The following is a 17,842-nucleotide window of genomic DNA, read 5'->3' as shown; positions in this document are numbered from 1 at the left end:
TTCTAATTTTTGCCTTATCCAGGCAGGCAATCAGGCAATAGTGTGTGTGTGAGATTATATATATATATATATATATATATATATATATATATATATATATATATATATATATATATATATATATATATATATATATATATATAATCAGCTCTCTCTTTCTAGTCCCTGTCAGTACTCTAGCTGCAGCATTTTGGATCAGCTGAAGGCTTTTCAGGGAGCTTTTAGGACAGCCTGATAATAATGAATTACAATAGTCCAGCCTAGAAGTAATAAATGCATGAATTAGCTTTTCAGCATCACTCTGAGAAAGTATGTTTCTAATTTCAGAAATATTGCGCAAATGCAAAAAAGGGGTCCTACATATTTGTTTAATATGTGCATTGAAGGACATATCCTGGTCAAAAATGACTCCAAGATTCTCACAGTGTTACTGGAGGCCAAAGTAATGCCATCCAGAGTAAGAATCTGGTTTGACACCATGTTTCTAAGATTTGTGGGGCCGAGTACATGAATTTCAGTTTTATCTGCATGTAACACAAAACACCACTGTGCTCCAAAACAGGAACAGGAAGTGATACAATACTGCAGTGAGAGCCAACAGCAAGTGACACAAGTTATACTACAATCGCTATCTACAAGCAATGTCAATTCAAAAACAGTCGGAGAGAGCCGTGGTTTAGACTTGGACTTCTCAGATTGGTTCATGCAGTAGTTGGTTCCTGCATGATAGCACAAGCTTCTCCAATCAGCAATAAAAGCTCCATAAAAGAAACACACACCTTCCCCTCTCACATATTCCTAATCATGACTTAGCAGTTTTATTCTCCTTAGCAGCCGAGTATGATAACCTACACACACAACTTCCCTCCTTAGACACAGATGTTTATGTTTCAGCAAAACCTTTAAGGATAAGATGAAGATATTCTTCTCTGAGACACAGAAGGCCATAAATCAGATATACATTTCGCCCAAAAGCCGTGAAGTTGGTCTGGCACTATCTATCTGCCGCTCTCTGTCTAATGTATTATTTAATTGTCTATTATTTGGTTCAGCCACTATTTATTAATTAATTTACTGAAGTTTACTTTTAAACATCTGACATTTTATTCATTGGGTAAAAAATAAACCCAACAGGTATTTAGGACAAAATACAGTTACATATAGTCCCCACATTCCACATCAAACATTATGTTTGGGTATTCTTGTTTTGGTTTTTTTAGCAGAAAAAAACAGAACAAATAAGGGGACAGACCTAGGTATACATATATACACACACATGTATACACACACACACACACAATCTTGCTTTGTTATGTATTAATGTATGTGTGTGTGTCTCTGTCATGAAACATACTTAGTAATGAGGGTGACAAGCCGCAACCACGCCCCCCGGGAGCTAGAGGTAAACAGGGAAAGACCCAGGGGACCTGAGCCATCCACAGCCCACCCGGAAGTCAGGAGACCTGTAGCCACACATCTCAATGACATCCGCAAGCACACCCCAGAGGAGGAAGGAGGAAGACCCTAGACGGAGCTCCCACAGTCAAAAGGCAAGGGCCCCAGAGAGCCAGAGGCAATGAGCACTTAGGCTGGCGGCCCCAGCACGAGCCGAGAACGCGGCCCAGGGGCCCCAAGTGTCCGAGAGCTGCCCAACCCCGAGCAGAATACCCCCCAAGCCGTAGAGGCCCGGGCCACCCCCACGTCACAACCCCCAAGGGAGCGGGCCAGACCAAGACATCTGGCCAGACCAAGACATCTGGCCACACACCCCAGAGCCCACAGGCACCCACATCCCAGGAGAGATAGCAATGATCAGTGGCGAGCGGTAGGGAGGGGTAACTCCCAGGTGTCATGTCCCACAATGGCCAAGGCTCAGTAAGCCACAGGCCCAGGCCCAACTGTACATGTGCTCACTAATACACACCAGTCACATGCTCTTGCACACACTCACAGACCTTACATGAACATGAAGAGCCAGCGGTAACCCGGGAAAGCAGCTGACCCAGTCCCGAACCACTTGCCAGACCCCACCCCATGCAGGGTGCTGGAAAGTGTGGGAAGACGCGCCCTTCCCCTCCTCCCACACCTGTGTGTGAGTGGATGTAGTGGGAAGAATGATTATGACTGTGTGAAGACTACAGTGTTGGTAAAATTGGAGAGACACAGACATGAACGCTGACCAACTGCACCCCCCCCCCCCCCGCTTCAAGTGAGGTCACCTCAGCAGCCCCACCCACCAACCAGACATCCCGACACAGCCCAGTCCACCCAACATGGTGGTGCGCCCGCGGAGGCGCAGACCCCCCAGCGCAGGAAGGGACCCCCACCAGGAAACGGGCAACCCCGGGTGAAAGGGACCCATGGAGGAGACTGGTACCAACAAGTGATTTAACCTGTTAACTGGCAGTGTCCCGCCCGCAGGACGTTTGTAGCGCTCTCCGACTTTGAAGCCTCATAGCGTCACAGTAACGCTGCAGTCCACCCTTACGATGCTTTTATATGACCGACTAGACCCTCAGAATTGGATTGACACCTCATTTGGCCAATCATGTTATGAAATGGGTTTTCCAGAGCCAATAATAAGCAGACAGCGTCATGTGACTTTTCTGGACATGCCCCAAATGTTGTCCAATCATTCTGATTGGTCGAGTCTGACCCAAAATCCAAAACCACAGCTGTATAGCCAATAAAATTCCTGACACATGGGTATATGACACTATGGGGTGGGTTTTCACATGAAACCATAAACTCACTGCGTATTCAGTGCGTCCTCCGTGCGTGAAACTGAGCAGGAAGTAAGCAAGTGTGCACCGTCGTGCGTAAACAGTGGTTACAATACTTTTTCTCACCAACGGATGGTCAGAATGCATCAAAAACAGGCTATATTTATTCAACGAAGTGACTAAATGACTCACGAGACTGGATTATTGTTTATTAGAAGATTTCGTCAGTGATTCGACCGGTTTTACGGAATCTCACAAACGAGCAGCTGTACTCGCGGCGATTCATGCTACGTGTTACGTTTTATTCTCAGCTCGTCCTTGTATTATATGCCGTTTAGATGTAAATATGTATGTAATGGTGAGCTTGACATGCACCATTACACAGAAAATATCACCATACACTGTTGTTACGCCACTTATATTGTGCGTGTGCTTTACATATGGAAATTTACAAGAGCAGTGTTGGGGGCAGGGAAGGTTTTTACAGGTCTCGATAAGACTTTCACTGGGGTCTTTATTACGGCAGGACGAAGAGTTCAATGGCTCAGAGCTTTTTCTGACCAGTAAGTGTCTAAAGTTTTACAGAAAGCTTTATCCTTTGTGGTGGGCTTTGTGTACGTTTTGTTTGTGGGGGTGGGGGTATTTGTTTGGGAGGGGGTTGTAAGTTGTGTATCAGAGAAGGACTATTTAGAGGATTGTGGTTTTATATTTTATGTGAATATGTAGTGTTTACATTTCCTGTAACTTAAGATCAGTATGCAATTTATTTATTTTGTGTGTGTGAAGGAATCACTGAAAATAGACTGGAGTTTTGGGGAATGAAGGCCTAACATTTTCCTTCTTTTACAAATTAGATCAACCTCTGATTTATATGTCTATAATTACAATTAATTTGTACTATTAGTAACTTTGTATATATCAGAGGATTCCTCAGGGTAGTATCTTTGATTAGAGCCCATATTGATGACTGTATGTTGAGGAGTTACAGCCATTTGAAGTTTGTATATCAAGGGCTGCTAACATGTGGCACTCCAAATGGCACGTGAAAGACCACGCCTGGACATCAACACACAAAAACCTTTACAAAACAGTAGGTTTTTGTGCTATCTTGATACAATTTGAAATACACGGTAAAAAGACTTCATTCTACAGCTTCATTATATTTTCCAATCCATACCTTCTACATGTAGTTACATGAAAACAAACAGGAAAAATCTAGGCAAGGCAAAAATTTTTAAATTTTTCTGTGTTCCAAACATAATAGCTACATACTCATTACAGTTACAGCATTTATGACTGCAAAAATTAAAAATATAGGTTGTCTTCTTCACAAAGAGCCCAAGCTTTTGCATGTACTCCAAAGAGTTCAAGAACAGCAGCTGATTTAATTTGGGTATGCTTTTTCAGGCATTTTTGGAGATTTTGGAGCGGCCAGGTAACAGGTTAAGGGGAGGGGGGGTAATAAAATATGAGTTATGACATGTCATATTTCTAGGACCGGAAATATATTTCATAATTCATAATGCATATATCATAAATGGGAGGTGAAAATGTATGTCGGGAATGACCGTGCTTCTGTGCCACCATCGTGTAGATGAAATTGTGAACTTTTTTCATGAAAATAGCCTCTTTTTATAGAAAAAGGAGTGCTTTTCTATACAGTGATCAGGGTGCTTTTATTTTATTTTCAATGAAAAATAAGACCAGCTGTTTTTACCCCAATTGACTCAGTGCAGGTGTAGATTTTATCATCCACATGGCAAAAATGTGTTGCTGCAGACCGTGGTGCAAATCGCTATTTAGATTTGTTTATGTTTTATTCCTTCTAAAAAAAATAACAGAAATCAAAATCCATCTGAACCATTTTCGGGCTGCCTCACAAACGCGATTGTAATGGGCAATTTGTGTTGGCACTCTGACGATGAAAATCCAAATGAAAGCAGAATGAAAAGCCGATGCCATTCCCCAAGGTGATTCCCATGGGAGGCCTAAGACTGACCAATCAGGAGTGGCCAGAGGGCTCTCCAAAAACCCCCTTCCCTCAGTCCAGGGTGCTTTGTGGTCATCCCCTTCCCTCGTCCGCAACTCAGACCATCTGGCTGATAAGGTGTGTGTGAGCTGCGCCGCTGCTTTAACCCTTTAAAAAGACCACAGTGCATCATTTTTGAAAGCATTTGACCTTCAATAGACACAACCATGACTCACTTCAATGAGACCATCAGCAGCGCACAGAGAACGAGCCCGACCGCAGCCTCTGCAGCCCTGCAACCAGAGCCAGAAACTGCCGTTGCAGGGACGGAAGCACGGTCTCCGCAGTGCTGGAACAGCTGGTGGAGTCCTGCTGATTTCTCTGACAACACTGTGCCGTTCATGCCTCCACAGCCTGAAGATTTGAAGGTTGTCAGAGAAGTACAAAGCAGTGGGGCTGCGCAACCTGCCTGTGGAGACATGTCATTCCTGAAGCTCACCATAAAATTCATTCTTAACATGCTTATTCAAAAGCACAGAGGAGAGGTTTGCAAAGGTTGTGAAATCTTGAACCCCTTTACAAAGAAGGCATAGCTGCATCTTTCCTTTGGAGAAACACTACTTTTCAGGTATTATGAACAGCTGTCAAAAAGATTTTGGAATGGACACTTCATCCCCATTTTGCTGGAAATCCAGTGTTTGGAAGGCTTCACCCCAGATGCATACTGGCTTATGGGCACTGCGGAGGCTTATCTGCACAAATTAAAAGAAGCCAGAGATATTGAACATGCTGTTTTTGAAATGGAGTCCAATGTTATTGGTGTCACATGAACATCTGTTCACCAGATGTTAAATCAGAAGTATCAGCTGTGGGTTTGAACAGGGGCCATCATGTCTGTTTGTTGTTTACAAATGTGATTTTTGAAATTTGATTTGATTTTTTTAAATGTGATATTTTAAATGTGATTTTTATTCTCTTAATTCAACTTGTAAAAAAGCTCTGTTTTTTTTTTTTTTCAAATTTTCAAAAGCAATGTGTATTTGTTTTTGATTGATTTAGTAAATATTTGATGTAATCTTTCTACGTGCGTTTTTCCCTCCTGCTCTCTGACGGGGACGGTCGCATTCTATCTCTCTCCTGCCTTCCTGCCCTCCCCATCTCTCCTGCTTGCTGCTTGCCATAAGAGCATCTTTTACACACTGACCAAATAAGAATAATATTAAGAAGCAACATCGATCTGGCAAACTTGGCCCTCAACACCACTGATCGAATTTTCTCCAGCATGAGATTAGGGAAAGGGGAGCCTGCGTGTCCAAGTGGAACAGACCCGGTTGGATACATCTTCGATTCTTGGAGCTCGTGGAGACCTGTGTGCCTCTCAACTCTGGCAGTTGAGGACGTGGAAGACGTCTACATATTCGGCTACTTGGTAACGGGATCTCTTCTGTTTAGGCTCAGAAGTTACCTGATTTACCAGGAAATTAAGAAAATCTGGGCAGCAGTTCGGCATTTGCCGAGGCTGCATAACCAGATGGATGGGCTATGCAGAGCCGTACAGACTCAGACTCAAAGCCTGTTGGACCTGAGCCGCAAGCTGGATGCATAGTCCAGCTGAGAACGTGCTCGTAGGTGAGAGGGATTAGATCTGGAGATAAAGTTCGGTTTCTGCACGGCGACGACGGTAACTAAATGAATTTGGAATACTGAATGGGCTCCCCAGTGAAACAAGAAGCCTGTTCCAAAACAACATCTGCATTATCAGGAATTCGGCTCCCTAGCTGGCCTTGGGCTGGTAATCATATCTCTCCGGGACAATGTGTCATGGACGCTCTTCCCCTCTGCCCTCTCTGTGATTTGTGCAAGCTGGATCTGGTGTACCACGGCCGCTGATGAACTTCCATCACTATCAGCGAACTATTTTGGCTAGGAGCTGGCATCTGGCTCCACAATGCCCCCACCCTCTCATCTCCGTCTGCATCCCCCCAATGACCTCCCTACCCTGCCATATTGCTATCCTGGCTTTAAATGTGCAAATATGCTTTGCTTAAGGTGTTTTTTTTTTTTTTTTGGATGAATTTTTTCTAACCTAACTACCCCATGATGTGTGTTTCCTTTCCTTGATTGATTGTGCTGATGGCGCCAGTAGTGGCAGCGGCTGCAGTCACCCACCTCCCTATGTTAGTCTTGTCTGTCCTTCTCTGGATGGTTGTTCTGAATGCAAGTTCATTATATTATGAAGGAATGACGTTATATAATTCGTTGTATAATGATTAATTTCGTTGTATGTATAATGACAAAGTTCTATTCTATTGAAATATTAAAAACAAAACTTGAAGTTCATTTACTAGATAAATTATAGTATCACATCTAAAATGTTTTCATACTTTATCAGAACATTCAAAAACACAGATGTGTGAGATCGCCACACTGAAAAAAAGTGTATTATGACCCATCACTGTCATGGCTTGTGTGTGTGGCAGGCAGGATTGGACCCCAGGATGCAGACTCAGACAAAAATAGAACTTTTTTACATAAACAGAAGAAACAAACTCAGCTACACTGGAGCTGGACAGGTGCCAGAACTAACTAGAAAACAATGGTGCTGGGACACACACACAGCAAGGGAACACTGAAGACAACACAACAAAGAACAGATGAAAACTGAGAGCTTAAATACGCAATAGGTAATCAGGGCAAGAGGAGACAGCAGGGCACAGCAGGTGAAGCAAATGAAACTAATAACACAGGGGATGCAAAACTAAACACAAAGCACAGGGAACACAAGACTGGCAAAATAAAACAGGAAGTGACTAACCAAGGTACACGCAGATGAGACACAGGGGTCTGGCACACAGACACGGGACGGAGACGCAGACTAGTCACAGCACTAGGAATAAAACTCAATATGAAAGCACAGGAGGTCAGGGTCAAGACAAAATGACAAAACAGACAAGACCATGGATGCAGGGGAGACAGGGACACAGGGAACAAGAAAAAGAAACTGGGAATTAACAAAACTCAGGAAAAATAAAACTAAACACAAAACACTGGGCAGATGGCCCAGGACCACGACAGTCACATTCTGCAAGTTCGGAGGTGTCGAGAAACTGCTCCGCAGGGCACAGACGGAATCAGGTTCTCATTTTAACAAGAAGCAGGTGCAAGACTTCCTCTTAGGTGAGGATGCCTACACCCTGCATAAACCTGCAAGAATTAAGTTCCCCAGAAATAGAGTTTTTGTTCCACGTCCTATGAATCAATTCCAAGCAGATCTTTGCGACATGCAAAGCTTGGCTAAACACAATAAGGGGTTTAAATATCTATTAACAGTTATTGATATTTTTTTTTCCAAGAAAGCATACGCTGTTTCTTTAAAAACAAAAACAGATGTTGAGGTTGCTCATGATTTTGCCAGTGTTTTGGAGCAGAGTGGTATTCCTGAAAAGTTCCAGACTGATAAGGGTGATGAATTTTTTAACACCACTTTCCAGAAGTATATAAAGAAAGACATGAAGATGGTGAAGACGAAGATGGAATTTAAAGAGGGGGATTTAGTCAGGCTGTCCAAAGTATGGGGTGTATTCAACAAGAAATATGAACAGGCCTGGACTAGTGAAATCTTTTCTGTGACCAAATGTATTCTGGCTACACCGCCTGTCTATAAAATTAAAGATCATGACGGTGATGATACCACTGGATCCTTTTATGAACAAGAGCTACAGAGGAATAAGATCTGCAAAGACAAACTCTATCATGTGGAAAAACTAATAGGTAAATGTAAACAGGGTGGTGAGACATTTGTTTTGGTTAAATTGAGAAACAGCTGGATTAAAGAAAATGATCTTAAAAGCCTGAGTAAAAGGGGTAAAGTATCATGGTCCTGGGACGTCTGCCCAGCATTTTGTGTTTAGCTTTGTTTTCATTGAGTTTTGTTAATTCCTATTTTGTTTCCTTGGTTCCTGTCTCCCCTTCATCTGTGGTCTTGTGTCTGTTTCGTCCTTTTGTCTTGACCCTGGCCTCCTATGTTTTCATATTGAGTTTGATTCCCAGTGTTGTGACTGGTCTGCATTGCTGTCCCATGTCTGTGTCTCTCTTTGTCTGTTTCCCTGTGTCGTGGTCCCCATTTAGTTTTCTGTGTGCCAGTCCCTGTGTCAAGTCCGCGTGTGCCTTGTTTAGTCACTTCCTGTTTTAAAAAAACAGCTCTCCATTTATCTGCTCCCTTCCCCCTCAGGGGTTCAAATACCTGGGTCTCTCCACCATTTGGTTGAGAACTGAAGTAGCCTTTCAGATGAGAGGTGAAACGTCTCCAAGAAAAAAAAAAAAAGAAGTCCAGTCGCCTTTTTTCAAGCTCCAGAGACTGCTATGACCTGGATGACTGAGAATCTACACAGACACACTTACTGTTTTATTTTGTGTGTGTGTGTGCGCATGCTCATGCGTGCATGTCCCTGTGCGCATACGTGCCCATGTACATATACTTGTGAAGACATGCATGTGATCCCTTCCAAATTTAACGTAGTAAGCCCAACTAGTCACAAGATTTTTTTTTCTTCCCCTTTACAAAAAAAATAAACAAGAATAAAATCAGGAATGAAAGCACCTCAGTGATGACCAGCATCCAGACCTCTAAGCAAGGACAAAGAGAGATCAGAAACCAAATCAGTCAGTGTGGTGAGTCCAAACATCACAACACAGGATGGCAACAAGAACCCAAGTGTCAGCAACCTGCATCAAAGGCCAAGAAGCAGTGGAAGGTCTACATCAGTGTCTGAGGCCCTCCACAAAGCCAACAGAGGCCGAGAGCACAACCTGGTCCCACCCAGGCAGCACGGGCACCCAGAAAAGGAGCCCAAAGCATCACACGAGCCGAGGGACAGTGAACAGACCCAAGACCCAGGAGGCACACCAGCCAGGACAACCCAGGCAGCCAGGCACAGCCTCAGCAGCACAGGACAACCCAGCCCACAAGACGCCCACCCAAGCCCCCCACACCCACCGCCCCTGCCACCCCCCGACAGAGCAAAGGGCGCCCACCCCTCCCCAGAGAGCCAGGCAGAGGGGCAGGGCACCAGGCCCGCAGGGCAGACGACAAGCCTGCACCACAGGGGCACATGCGGTGAGGGGGAGGGGAGTAGATAAATGGAGAGCTGTTTTTTTAAAATGGCTGTTTTTTTCTTTATTTATTTTTAACTGGTTGGCCAGGAATTTTCCAGATTTATTTCCATGTTCAAAGTTTTCTCTGTAACATAAATTGCGTCTTCTTATCAATTATTTCATTTAACTCCAGTTTTAGTTTCCTCAGGTTGTTAATTATATGTTCTTGTGGTGAAGCAGCATAGGCAGTTTCTAAAGATTTAATTTTCTGTTCTAATTCTAGTGTTTTTTCTTTATTTTTCTTATGCGAGCAGTAAGATATTATTTTGCCCCTCATTACTGCCTTTCCTGCTTCCCAAAGAACACATGGTGATATTCCTGGTAGATCATTATGTTCTAAATATGATGACCACTCCTTTTTGAAATAATTAATAAAATCTTGTTCTTTAAGAAACGATGTATTAAACCTCCAGTTCCTGATTGGTGGTGTGACTCTTTTCTGTGTCAGAGACATAGACACTGGTGCATGATCACTGATAGTGATAGGATGAATCTGAGTGTCTGTGATATCCATCATCATGGAGCTGCTAACTAAAAGTAATCTAAGCAGGAGTAAGAGTGATGTACTGGTGAGAAAAAAACGTATAATCCCTCAGAGTGGGGTGATGTGAACACCAAGCACCACAAAGACCAAAATCCTTCATGTACTGTTTAAGAATGTCTGCAGACTGCCAGTTCCTTTGACTCACTGCTGTACTGAGCCTGTCAATGTCTGCATTAAGTACCAGGTTGAAGTCTCCTCATATTATAAGTGTGGTGTCAGAGTGATTGGATAGTGAAGTGAAGAAGGTATGAAAGAAGGAGGGGTCATCAACATTTGCTCCATATATGCTAGCAATACATAGACCTATATTCTGAATAGATAAATTAAGTATTGTAAATCTACCTTCAGGGTCTATTGTAGTGTTGCTAATGTTAAAGTTTATCTTCCTGTTAATCAATATACCTCTTTGTTTGGAGTTATAGCAGGCTGAGTACATGTGAGGGAACTGTGGAGAGGAGAGAGTGTGTGCAGATATTTTGGACACATGTGTCTCCTGTAGAAGAACAACATCTGCTTTTAAGTCCTTTAACCGTTTAAAAATTTGTAGTCTCTTTTCCCTCGAACCAGCTCCGTGTATATTCCATGAGACCAATCTGAGTGTGCTCATATTTAAACTAACAGGTGTTAGTGTTGTGTGTTCACTAAAGATGGGTGTGTGTGTGTGTGTGTGTGTGTGTGTGTGTGTGTGTGTGTGTGTGTGTGTGTGTGTGTGTGTGTGTGTGTGTGCGTGCGTGTGTGTGTGTGTGTCTGCACTGTATGTTAGTGTGGTAAATTGCACCACTGAAAGTGATGTAAACATATTTCTGAGTGCAGAAAAAGAAAAGATGTGAAAAAAAGTGATCTAAGTGACATAAGAGGGTGCAACCACCAAAATACCTCTACAAAAAGAGAGAAAAACAAAAACTAATGATCACAGCACTATGCTGATTAATCCAGCGTTAATGATCCTATTATACATTTTGAATGGTGCAGTGAAAAGAGAAAAGAAAGAGAAAAAACCTCAGAAAAAAGCAGAGGAAATCAGAACACTGATGTGCTCAATGTAAAACACTATGATGATAATGACTTAGGCATTTTTTTGTTCAGTGTCACACTTACTACAGACAGTACATAAGTGTGTTGTAAAATATTTTAGAATATTGTTTTTATACTCAGAACACACAAATACACTGTAACAAATATATTTTATTTTCACCACAAAAACAATGTACACACTGTACATCCCAACCAACACAAAGGTGCACATACAGTGGTCTACATACAAAACAGAAGAATTTACTGTATACAATTACAGTAAAAAAAAAAAAAAAAAAAAATTGTGCTGTATCCTCTCTTCTCTCTCGTACTGGCTACAGCACCTCATCCACATCAGAAGCAATAGCATCAACTGCTATATCTCCACATGCATCTTCCATACCTTGGAGAAGAGGTATACGCATTTGTGGATTTAGGTCATACACTTTCCATCTCCAGGCAGAAAAAAATTCCTCATCAGGATTGAGGAATGGAGAAAATGGAGGGAGATAAATAACTGAAAAGCGTGGGTGGGCAGTGAACCAGTCATGAATCAGAGCAGCCCGGTGGAAACTTACGTTGTCGCAAATTACAACGTACCCGAACTGCGTTGGACCGTCTCTCTGATCTGGTGGAATAAGTGTGTTGTGTAGGGTGTCCAGGAGTGTGATCAGATGGGCAGTGTTGTACTGTAGGGGCCAAGGGCAGCATGGTGATGCTTGACGCCGTATTGGGTAATCGCTGCACACATTGTGATGTTCCCTCCACGCTGGGACTTCAACAATGGCACGCTGGCCGATAATATTCCTTCCCCTCCTTCGTCTGTTTGTGAGGTTGAATCCAACCTCATCAATGAAGATGAACTGGTGCTCCACTGCAGCCACCTCTAGCTCAAGGACTCTCTGAACCACACATGACAATATCAGAAATAGACATGGAGTGGTCACTACTGTGAAGCACAATCATTATGATTACAGTACTGAAATATGTATAATTCATACAGTGTTGAGAAGATGCATCAATGGTGGCATTGTGTAGGACTTGCACATAGTTATATCCCAACTCTTTGACTCTTTCTGAATTGCATTCAAATGGCACCCTGCAGACCTGCTTCATCCTCAGATTATTTCTGCACAAGACATGGTCCAGTGTTTCAGTGTAAAGCTTGAATTGTGCTTGTAGTTTAGCAGAATCAGTTCAGGGGGTTGGTGCATGAGCTATATGTTGTGGTCATTGTGTCTCAAGTACCACTATTTGTGTGTAAACAATTGAGAAAAAAATGTATCAATGTCTATTCATATGATGGTTTGTATGTGTCATCTGAAAATAAACTACAATTTTAAGAAGAGATAACATTGTTTTGAATGTATGAATGAGTAATTTTGGGGGAGAATTGAAGGGTTTTGCCAATTGTGTGTCTGTTTTTGATTTGGGTGTAGAGTTCTGAGAGTATGAGGCATGCTTTCAGAAAATATGTGTAAACAATCGAGAAAAACTGTAAGAGGCTCTAAAACTAAGATTTAAAAAAATACTACTTTTGACCATTTTTTTTATTTAATTTATTAGATCATTTTAAAGCCATTTAATAGTTTTATAATATAGACACATGTGATTTTTAAACAAAGAAGAATTCTAATGGTGAAAGATTTAAACCCATTCTGTTTCAAGATAAAGTCTGAAGAAATGCATCAAATGTTAGGACTAGCAGCTCAAATTCTTTCTCAGAGGTCTTTACAAACTGCATAACCTGTAAAACACATGCAGAGGCTAAGATACTTAAAGCACAAAGATAATTTAACTGGATATTACATGGTAAAAGTTCAGTTGTGACAAAGTGTAAAAAGATGGATTTTACCAATGACACTTTTACACACAGTTCGGATTTTGGTCAGAGTCAGTCCATAGATTACAGGACTGAAGAGTGGTTGGCACGTGAGCCAATATAATGATAAAAAAATACGCAACATATTTGGGACGTGTCTCATATCAAATCTGTTTTGTATAATTTCAAAGAAGGCACCGCAGGAGAAGTTGAGCAGAGAAGCAAGGTGAGGTGTGCAGGTACTGACGGCTTTCTGTCGGGTCTGTTTGGATCCAGAAAAACACACTTTAAGGATCCTCATGTAAGAATAAAGAATTAAAATTACAAGAAGAACTCCTGTGAAAGTGTAAACAATTCCACAGATGTTGTTGACTGTGGTGTCTGAACAGGCCAGTTTAACAATGGAGTAGTTGTCACAGTACACTTTGTTAATGATGTTCCCACACAGCTGCAGAGGAACACTCAAAGAAATCAAAACATTTACTCCAAGAAAAGGGTACAACCACGTTAGAGCAATGATCATGACAATCTTTCTAGAAGTCATACGTGTATGATACTGAAGAGGACAGCAGATGGCAAGATATCTGTCATAAGACATGACGGCCAGGTTTAAAAACTCCACACTTGCATAAGAGTACACACAAAAAATCTGCAGGAAACACAGAGGAGCAGAAACAGTGTGAACATCAGAGAGGATCTGAATCAGAAGGAATGGAAACAGCCCTGTACTACCATACAGCTCATTTACAAACAGGCTGCACAGAAACATGTACATAGGTTCATGTAAGCTTCTGTTCACACAGATAACCACAATCAGCAAGACATTGGAACTAATAATAGAAATATATAACATAATAATGAGAAAATATACATACTTGAAAGCTCCAGCCTCAAAGTAGGCACCAAGAGTGAAATATGAAAACTGTGTAGAGTTTTTCATGATCCTCTTTGTACAGGAATGAACCGAGTGCAGAAATCACATTTTCTTTATGTTTCCATCAAACATCTCACAGATCTGCTGGTTGTACAGTCAGAAAGAATTCTGCAGCTACATGATCATCAAATCCAATGATAAATGAGTCCCAAAGAAAAAGGCTTTAAAATTATATGATATATATTTTCAGCAAGGAGCTCGAGCAAGATAGCTCAAAAATCTGTTAAACAGCACAGATCAAGATCAGTGTGAGTATATGCTTAGAATAAAATACAGACAACAAATATTAAACATAACCCAAACCTGTCGTTCCCTTTTCAAAAGTATTTATATTGATCAAAACAGAGTCTTAAGTTTAAATCTTTACTTCTTATTGAGAATTGGTCCTCACTGAGCTAAAAATCTGATACTGCACTTTCTAACCTCAGCTGACACCCACAGCAGAAGGCTGAGCTTATTATCTGATACTCATGATACTCATGTTTAAGACTGCCTACTGTTACTATTTTTGAAAATACAAAGGGGATTTAGGACATTTCAGGAAGGGGCCCAAGAAAATCAACCTTAACTGAGCTCCCCTTCAAAATGATTTTTTTTGAGCATCTGAAGCAGATGATATCTTTGATAAGTTCCTGTAAACCCCGTTATCCTGTGACGAAAACTTGAAGTGTTCGGTGTTCCTTGTTCTCTTCCTGCTTCAAAGTGTGGAAAAGAACAAAAATATCTGCATTCAAAAAAGTGCCACAGTTTAACTTCAATATATATCTATATTCAATAACAGAATATTAACTTTCACACTCCCCTCCTGTGTCTGTGACTTTCAGCTCTGAGCTCACTGTTTCAAACTAAAGACATCTATATCTTTGCTATCTGGCTGTTTTGACACACTGAGCATGTCCAAACTTTTGACTAGTGCTGTATGGACACCCAGGAATCTGGAGGAGATCACTGTCTCCACCACATCCCCGTTGATGTAAAGAGGGGTGTGGTCCACTCTGGTCTTTCAGAAGTCTACAGTGATTTCCTTGGTGTATGAGGCATTCAGCAGCAGGTTGTTGGCTAAACACCACGTGGAAAGATGTTTCATTTCATCTGTTTTTTAATGAGCAGTTTTTTAATGAGAACATCCTGTAGGTTGTTTCAGGTGGCTTAGCATCGATTGGAGGTTGAGGGTGATGGTGTCCACGGTGGAGCAGTTTGCCCTGGAGGCAAACTGATGGAGATCAAATGCTGTTGGGAAGCAGTCTTTGATGTGGCGTGAGACTAGCCTCTCAAAGCACTTCACTTTCAACAACATGAGCATGATGGGCCTGAAGTTGTTCAGAATGCTTTTTGTGGGTGTTTTGGGAATGGGGATGATGGTGGCTGATTTGAGGCAGGTGGCAATGGTGGCCGGGCTCAGGGACAGATTGAACAATCTGGTGATGGTTTTCATAAGCACATGACACCTTTACCTTTCCAGGTCTTCTATCCAGACCAGCAGCTTTCCTTGGGTTTATTGGCCTGAGTTCATGCCTCACCTGGTGCGGGTGAAGGGTCAGTGAGATGCTGCTGTAGGCTTGGGGAGGGGTTGCTGGCCTACTGATATCAAATCTTGTGAAAAAAAAACTGTCCAGTTCCTCAGCCAGTGAAGCATCAGCTTTAACAGTTGAGATGGTGCTCCTGTAGTTGGTGATGTGGTTTATTCCCTGTCATACCCATCTTAGATTGTTGTCAGTGAGATGGGCCTCAATTTTCTGTTTGTATGACTCCTTTGGTGCCCTTTTTTCAGGTTTGGCCTGGCAGTGGTGTACTGTGCTTTGTCTCCTGCTCTGAAGATGGTTTTGCATTCTATAATCAGGAATTGCGCTTGACTGTTCATCCAAAGCTGTGCATGAAAGCACAGTTTGTGTGTTCTCTTCCAGGCCCAGATTTTCAGACATAGTCCATGCTCCAACATACTCCAGTGTTGATTGATCTGATTCCGCTACATGGCCTGTCAGTGGGATTAAGCAGGTCCTTGAAGTATTCCTTCTACAGTCCGACTATAGTCTCAGTTGAAGTCAGCAGTGCCCCACCTGAACTATTAACCATAGGAGTAGAGCACTGCTTTCATCTCCTGCATCACCTGACGGTTTGCCAGAATTGCTTCAAGGCTGTCCAAAAGTCTTTCTCCATGGCCTCACCAAACTCCCGTCACACCCAAGTTTTTGCTTTGGCCACCACCCACGTCTCATTGCACTTGGCCTCGACCACCAGAACAGCTCCTCTCTCCACTCGAGTGTCCAGAATATACATCACAGATGATACAATTACAAACAAGGTGGGGGGAGAAAGAGAGAAAGCTGTTTACAGTGTGGTGCCACTGAACATTGGGTTAAGGATTGTCCTGAAAAGCAGAAAACTGAGGCCGACTGACTCGGGGTGGAGGCTGAGAAGGGGAAGGGTGCCCAGATATTGCAACAAAAGGTAAACAATGGAAATAAGACAGACACACACACACACACACACACAATGAAAACAAGACAGACACACACACATCCAGTGAAGACCAGCTTACACAAATAAACATGACCATATCTCATATCACTGCTAAAGCCTAAAGACCTAACAAACACACCTATTACCAAATGCTGAGCTTGTCTACTGCTTACAAACACTTGCCACAACTAACTGACCAAGTTGTAGGACAAAAGGTTAATTCATGAGTAGACTGTAGTGCTACTGAATCAGTGATTAGACAGGAAGATTTAAAACCAAAACCAAAACTTAGTGGTAGATAAATTAAAACTGTAGGAGCAGGAGGCTTTACAATAATTGAAGCATATACAATAGAGTTACAGTGTGAAGACATTGACTGTCATTGTGTCAGGGAAAAATGGCTTGATCATAACACAGGTGAACAGAATGTTGCAGATGGTTAAATATGCATATGAGTGGAGACTCCAACAGACTGTTGTGTTTCCTGCTTGTAATGAAGTGGTGAAGCTTGCACAACAACACACACACACAAATCTGACTACAGGGAAGCAGACTTGTTACATGTCACAGTGCATGTGTTTGAGGGAACTGATAAACAATCTGAGGAAAAATGGCATAGAGAGAGACAGAACACTGAAAAAGTATGAATAGACAGTGTATTTGGGACAAAAGATAAGTGTGCAGCCGAAATAATTCTACCTGTTAGCAAAAACATTTTTTACAGAATCCATAACAGTGTTCCACATATTTCTCTTTCAAATGCTGAGCAAAAACATTTGGGGCCTTGGATAAAATGAGTGCACCAGTATAAACAATGGGAAGAAACTGACACTGCAGGGGTAAAACACTGCAATGGGTTGTTTAAGAAGCATCTGACAGCAATTGTACATATTGTAAGAGCTGTGCAGTTGCTAACAAAAACTTCTCTTTATGCCCAGCAGGTGGCACCATGCCAGTTGACCCCAGAATCTCCAGAATTGCATGATATCCACTTGTGGGCAACCAGTAAAAATTATGTGGGGGAAATGAAAGGTGCTCCTCCTCTGGTGGTGACTCCCAAGTCTGACTTCAGACCATGTAAGCATCAATATCGATTAATGCCAGAAGCTGTGAAGGGTATTACTCCTGTGTTCAACTCTTTAGTGAAGGCAGAATCATCCCATGTGAAGGTAGCTCAGTCTGCATGCCAATATTTCCTGTAATAAAACAAGGGATAAAGGGC

The 17,842-nt window shown here is 42.1% G+C and overlaps 1 protein-coding gene across 1 annotated transcript; it reads right to left on the bottom strand.

Annotated features, from left to right (window-relative positions):
• Positions 1-13,224: 13,224 nt before the first annotated feature.
• LOC115790114 (olfactory receptor 142-like) lies at positions 13,225-14,166 on the bottom strand. Its single transcript, XM_030743783.1, has one exon. It carries the CDS (start codon positions 14,164-14,166, stop codon positions 13,225-13,227), a length of 942 nt encoding a protein of 313 aa, XP_030599643.1.
• Positions 14,167-17,842: the final 3,676 nt, after the last annotated feature.

Source organism: Archocentrus centrarchus, chromosome 13, assembly GCF_007364275.1.
Source record: "Archocentrus centrarchus isolate MPI-CPG fArcCen1 chromosome 13, fArcCen1, whole genome shotgun sequence".
Classification (NCBI taxonomy): domain Eukaryota; kingdom Metazoa; phylum Chordata; class Actinopteri; order Cichliformes; family Cichlidae; genus Archocentrus; species Archocentrus centrarchus.
This window is presented reverse-complemented; position numbering and strand designations above follow the sequence as displayed.

What these genes read in the sequence shown, in the direction of transcription:
- LOC115790114 (XM_030743783.1), bottom strand. Translation starts at nt 14,166, where the DNA reads ATGAAAAACTCTACACAGTTTTCATATTTCACTCTTGGTGCCTACTTT.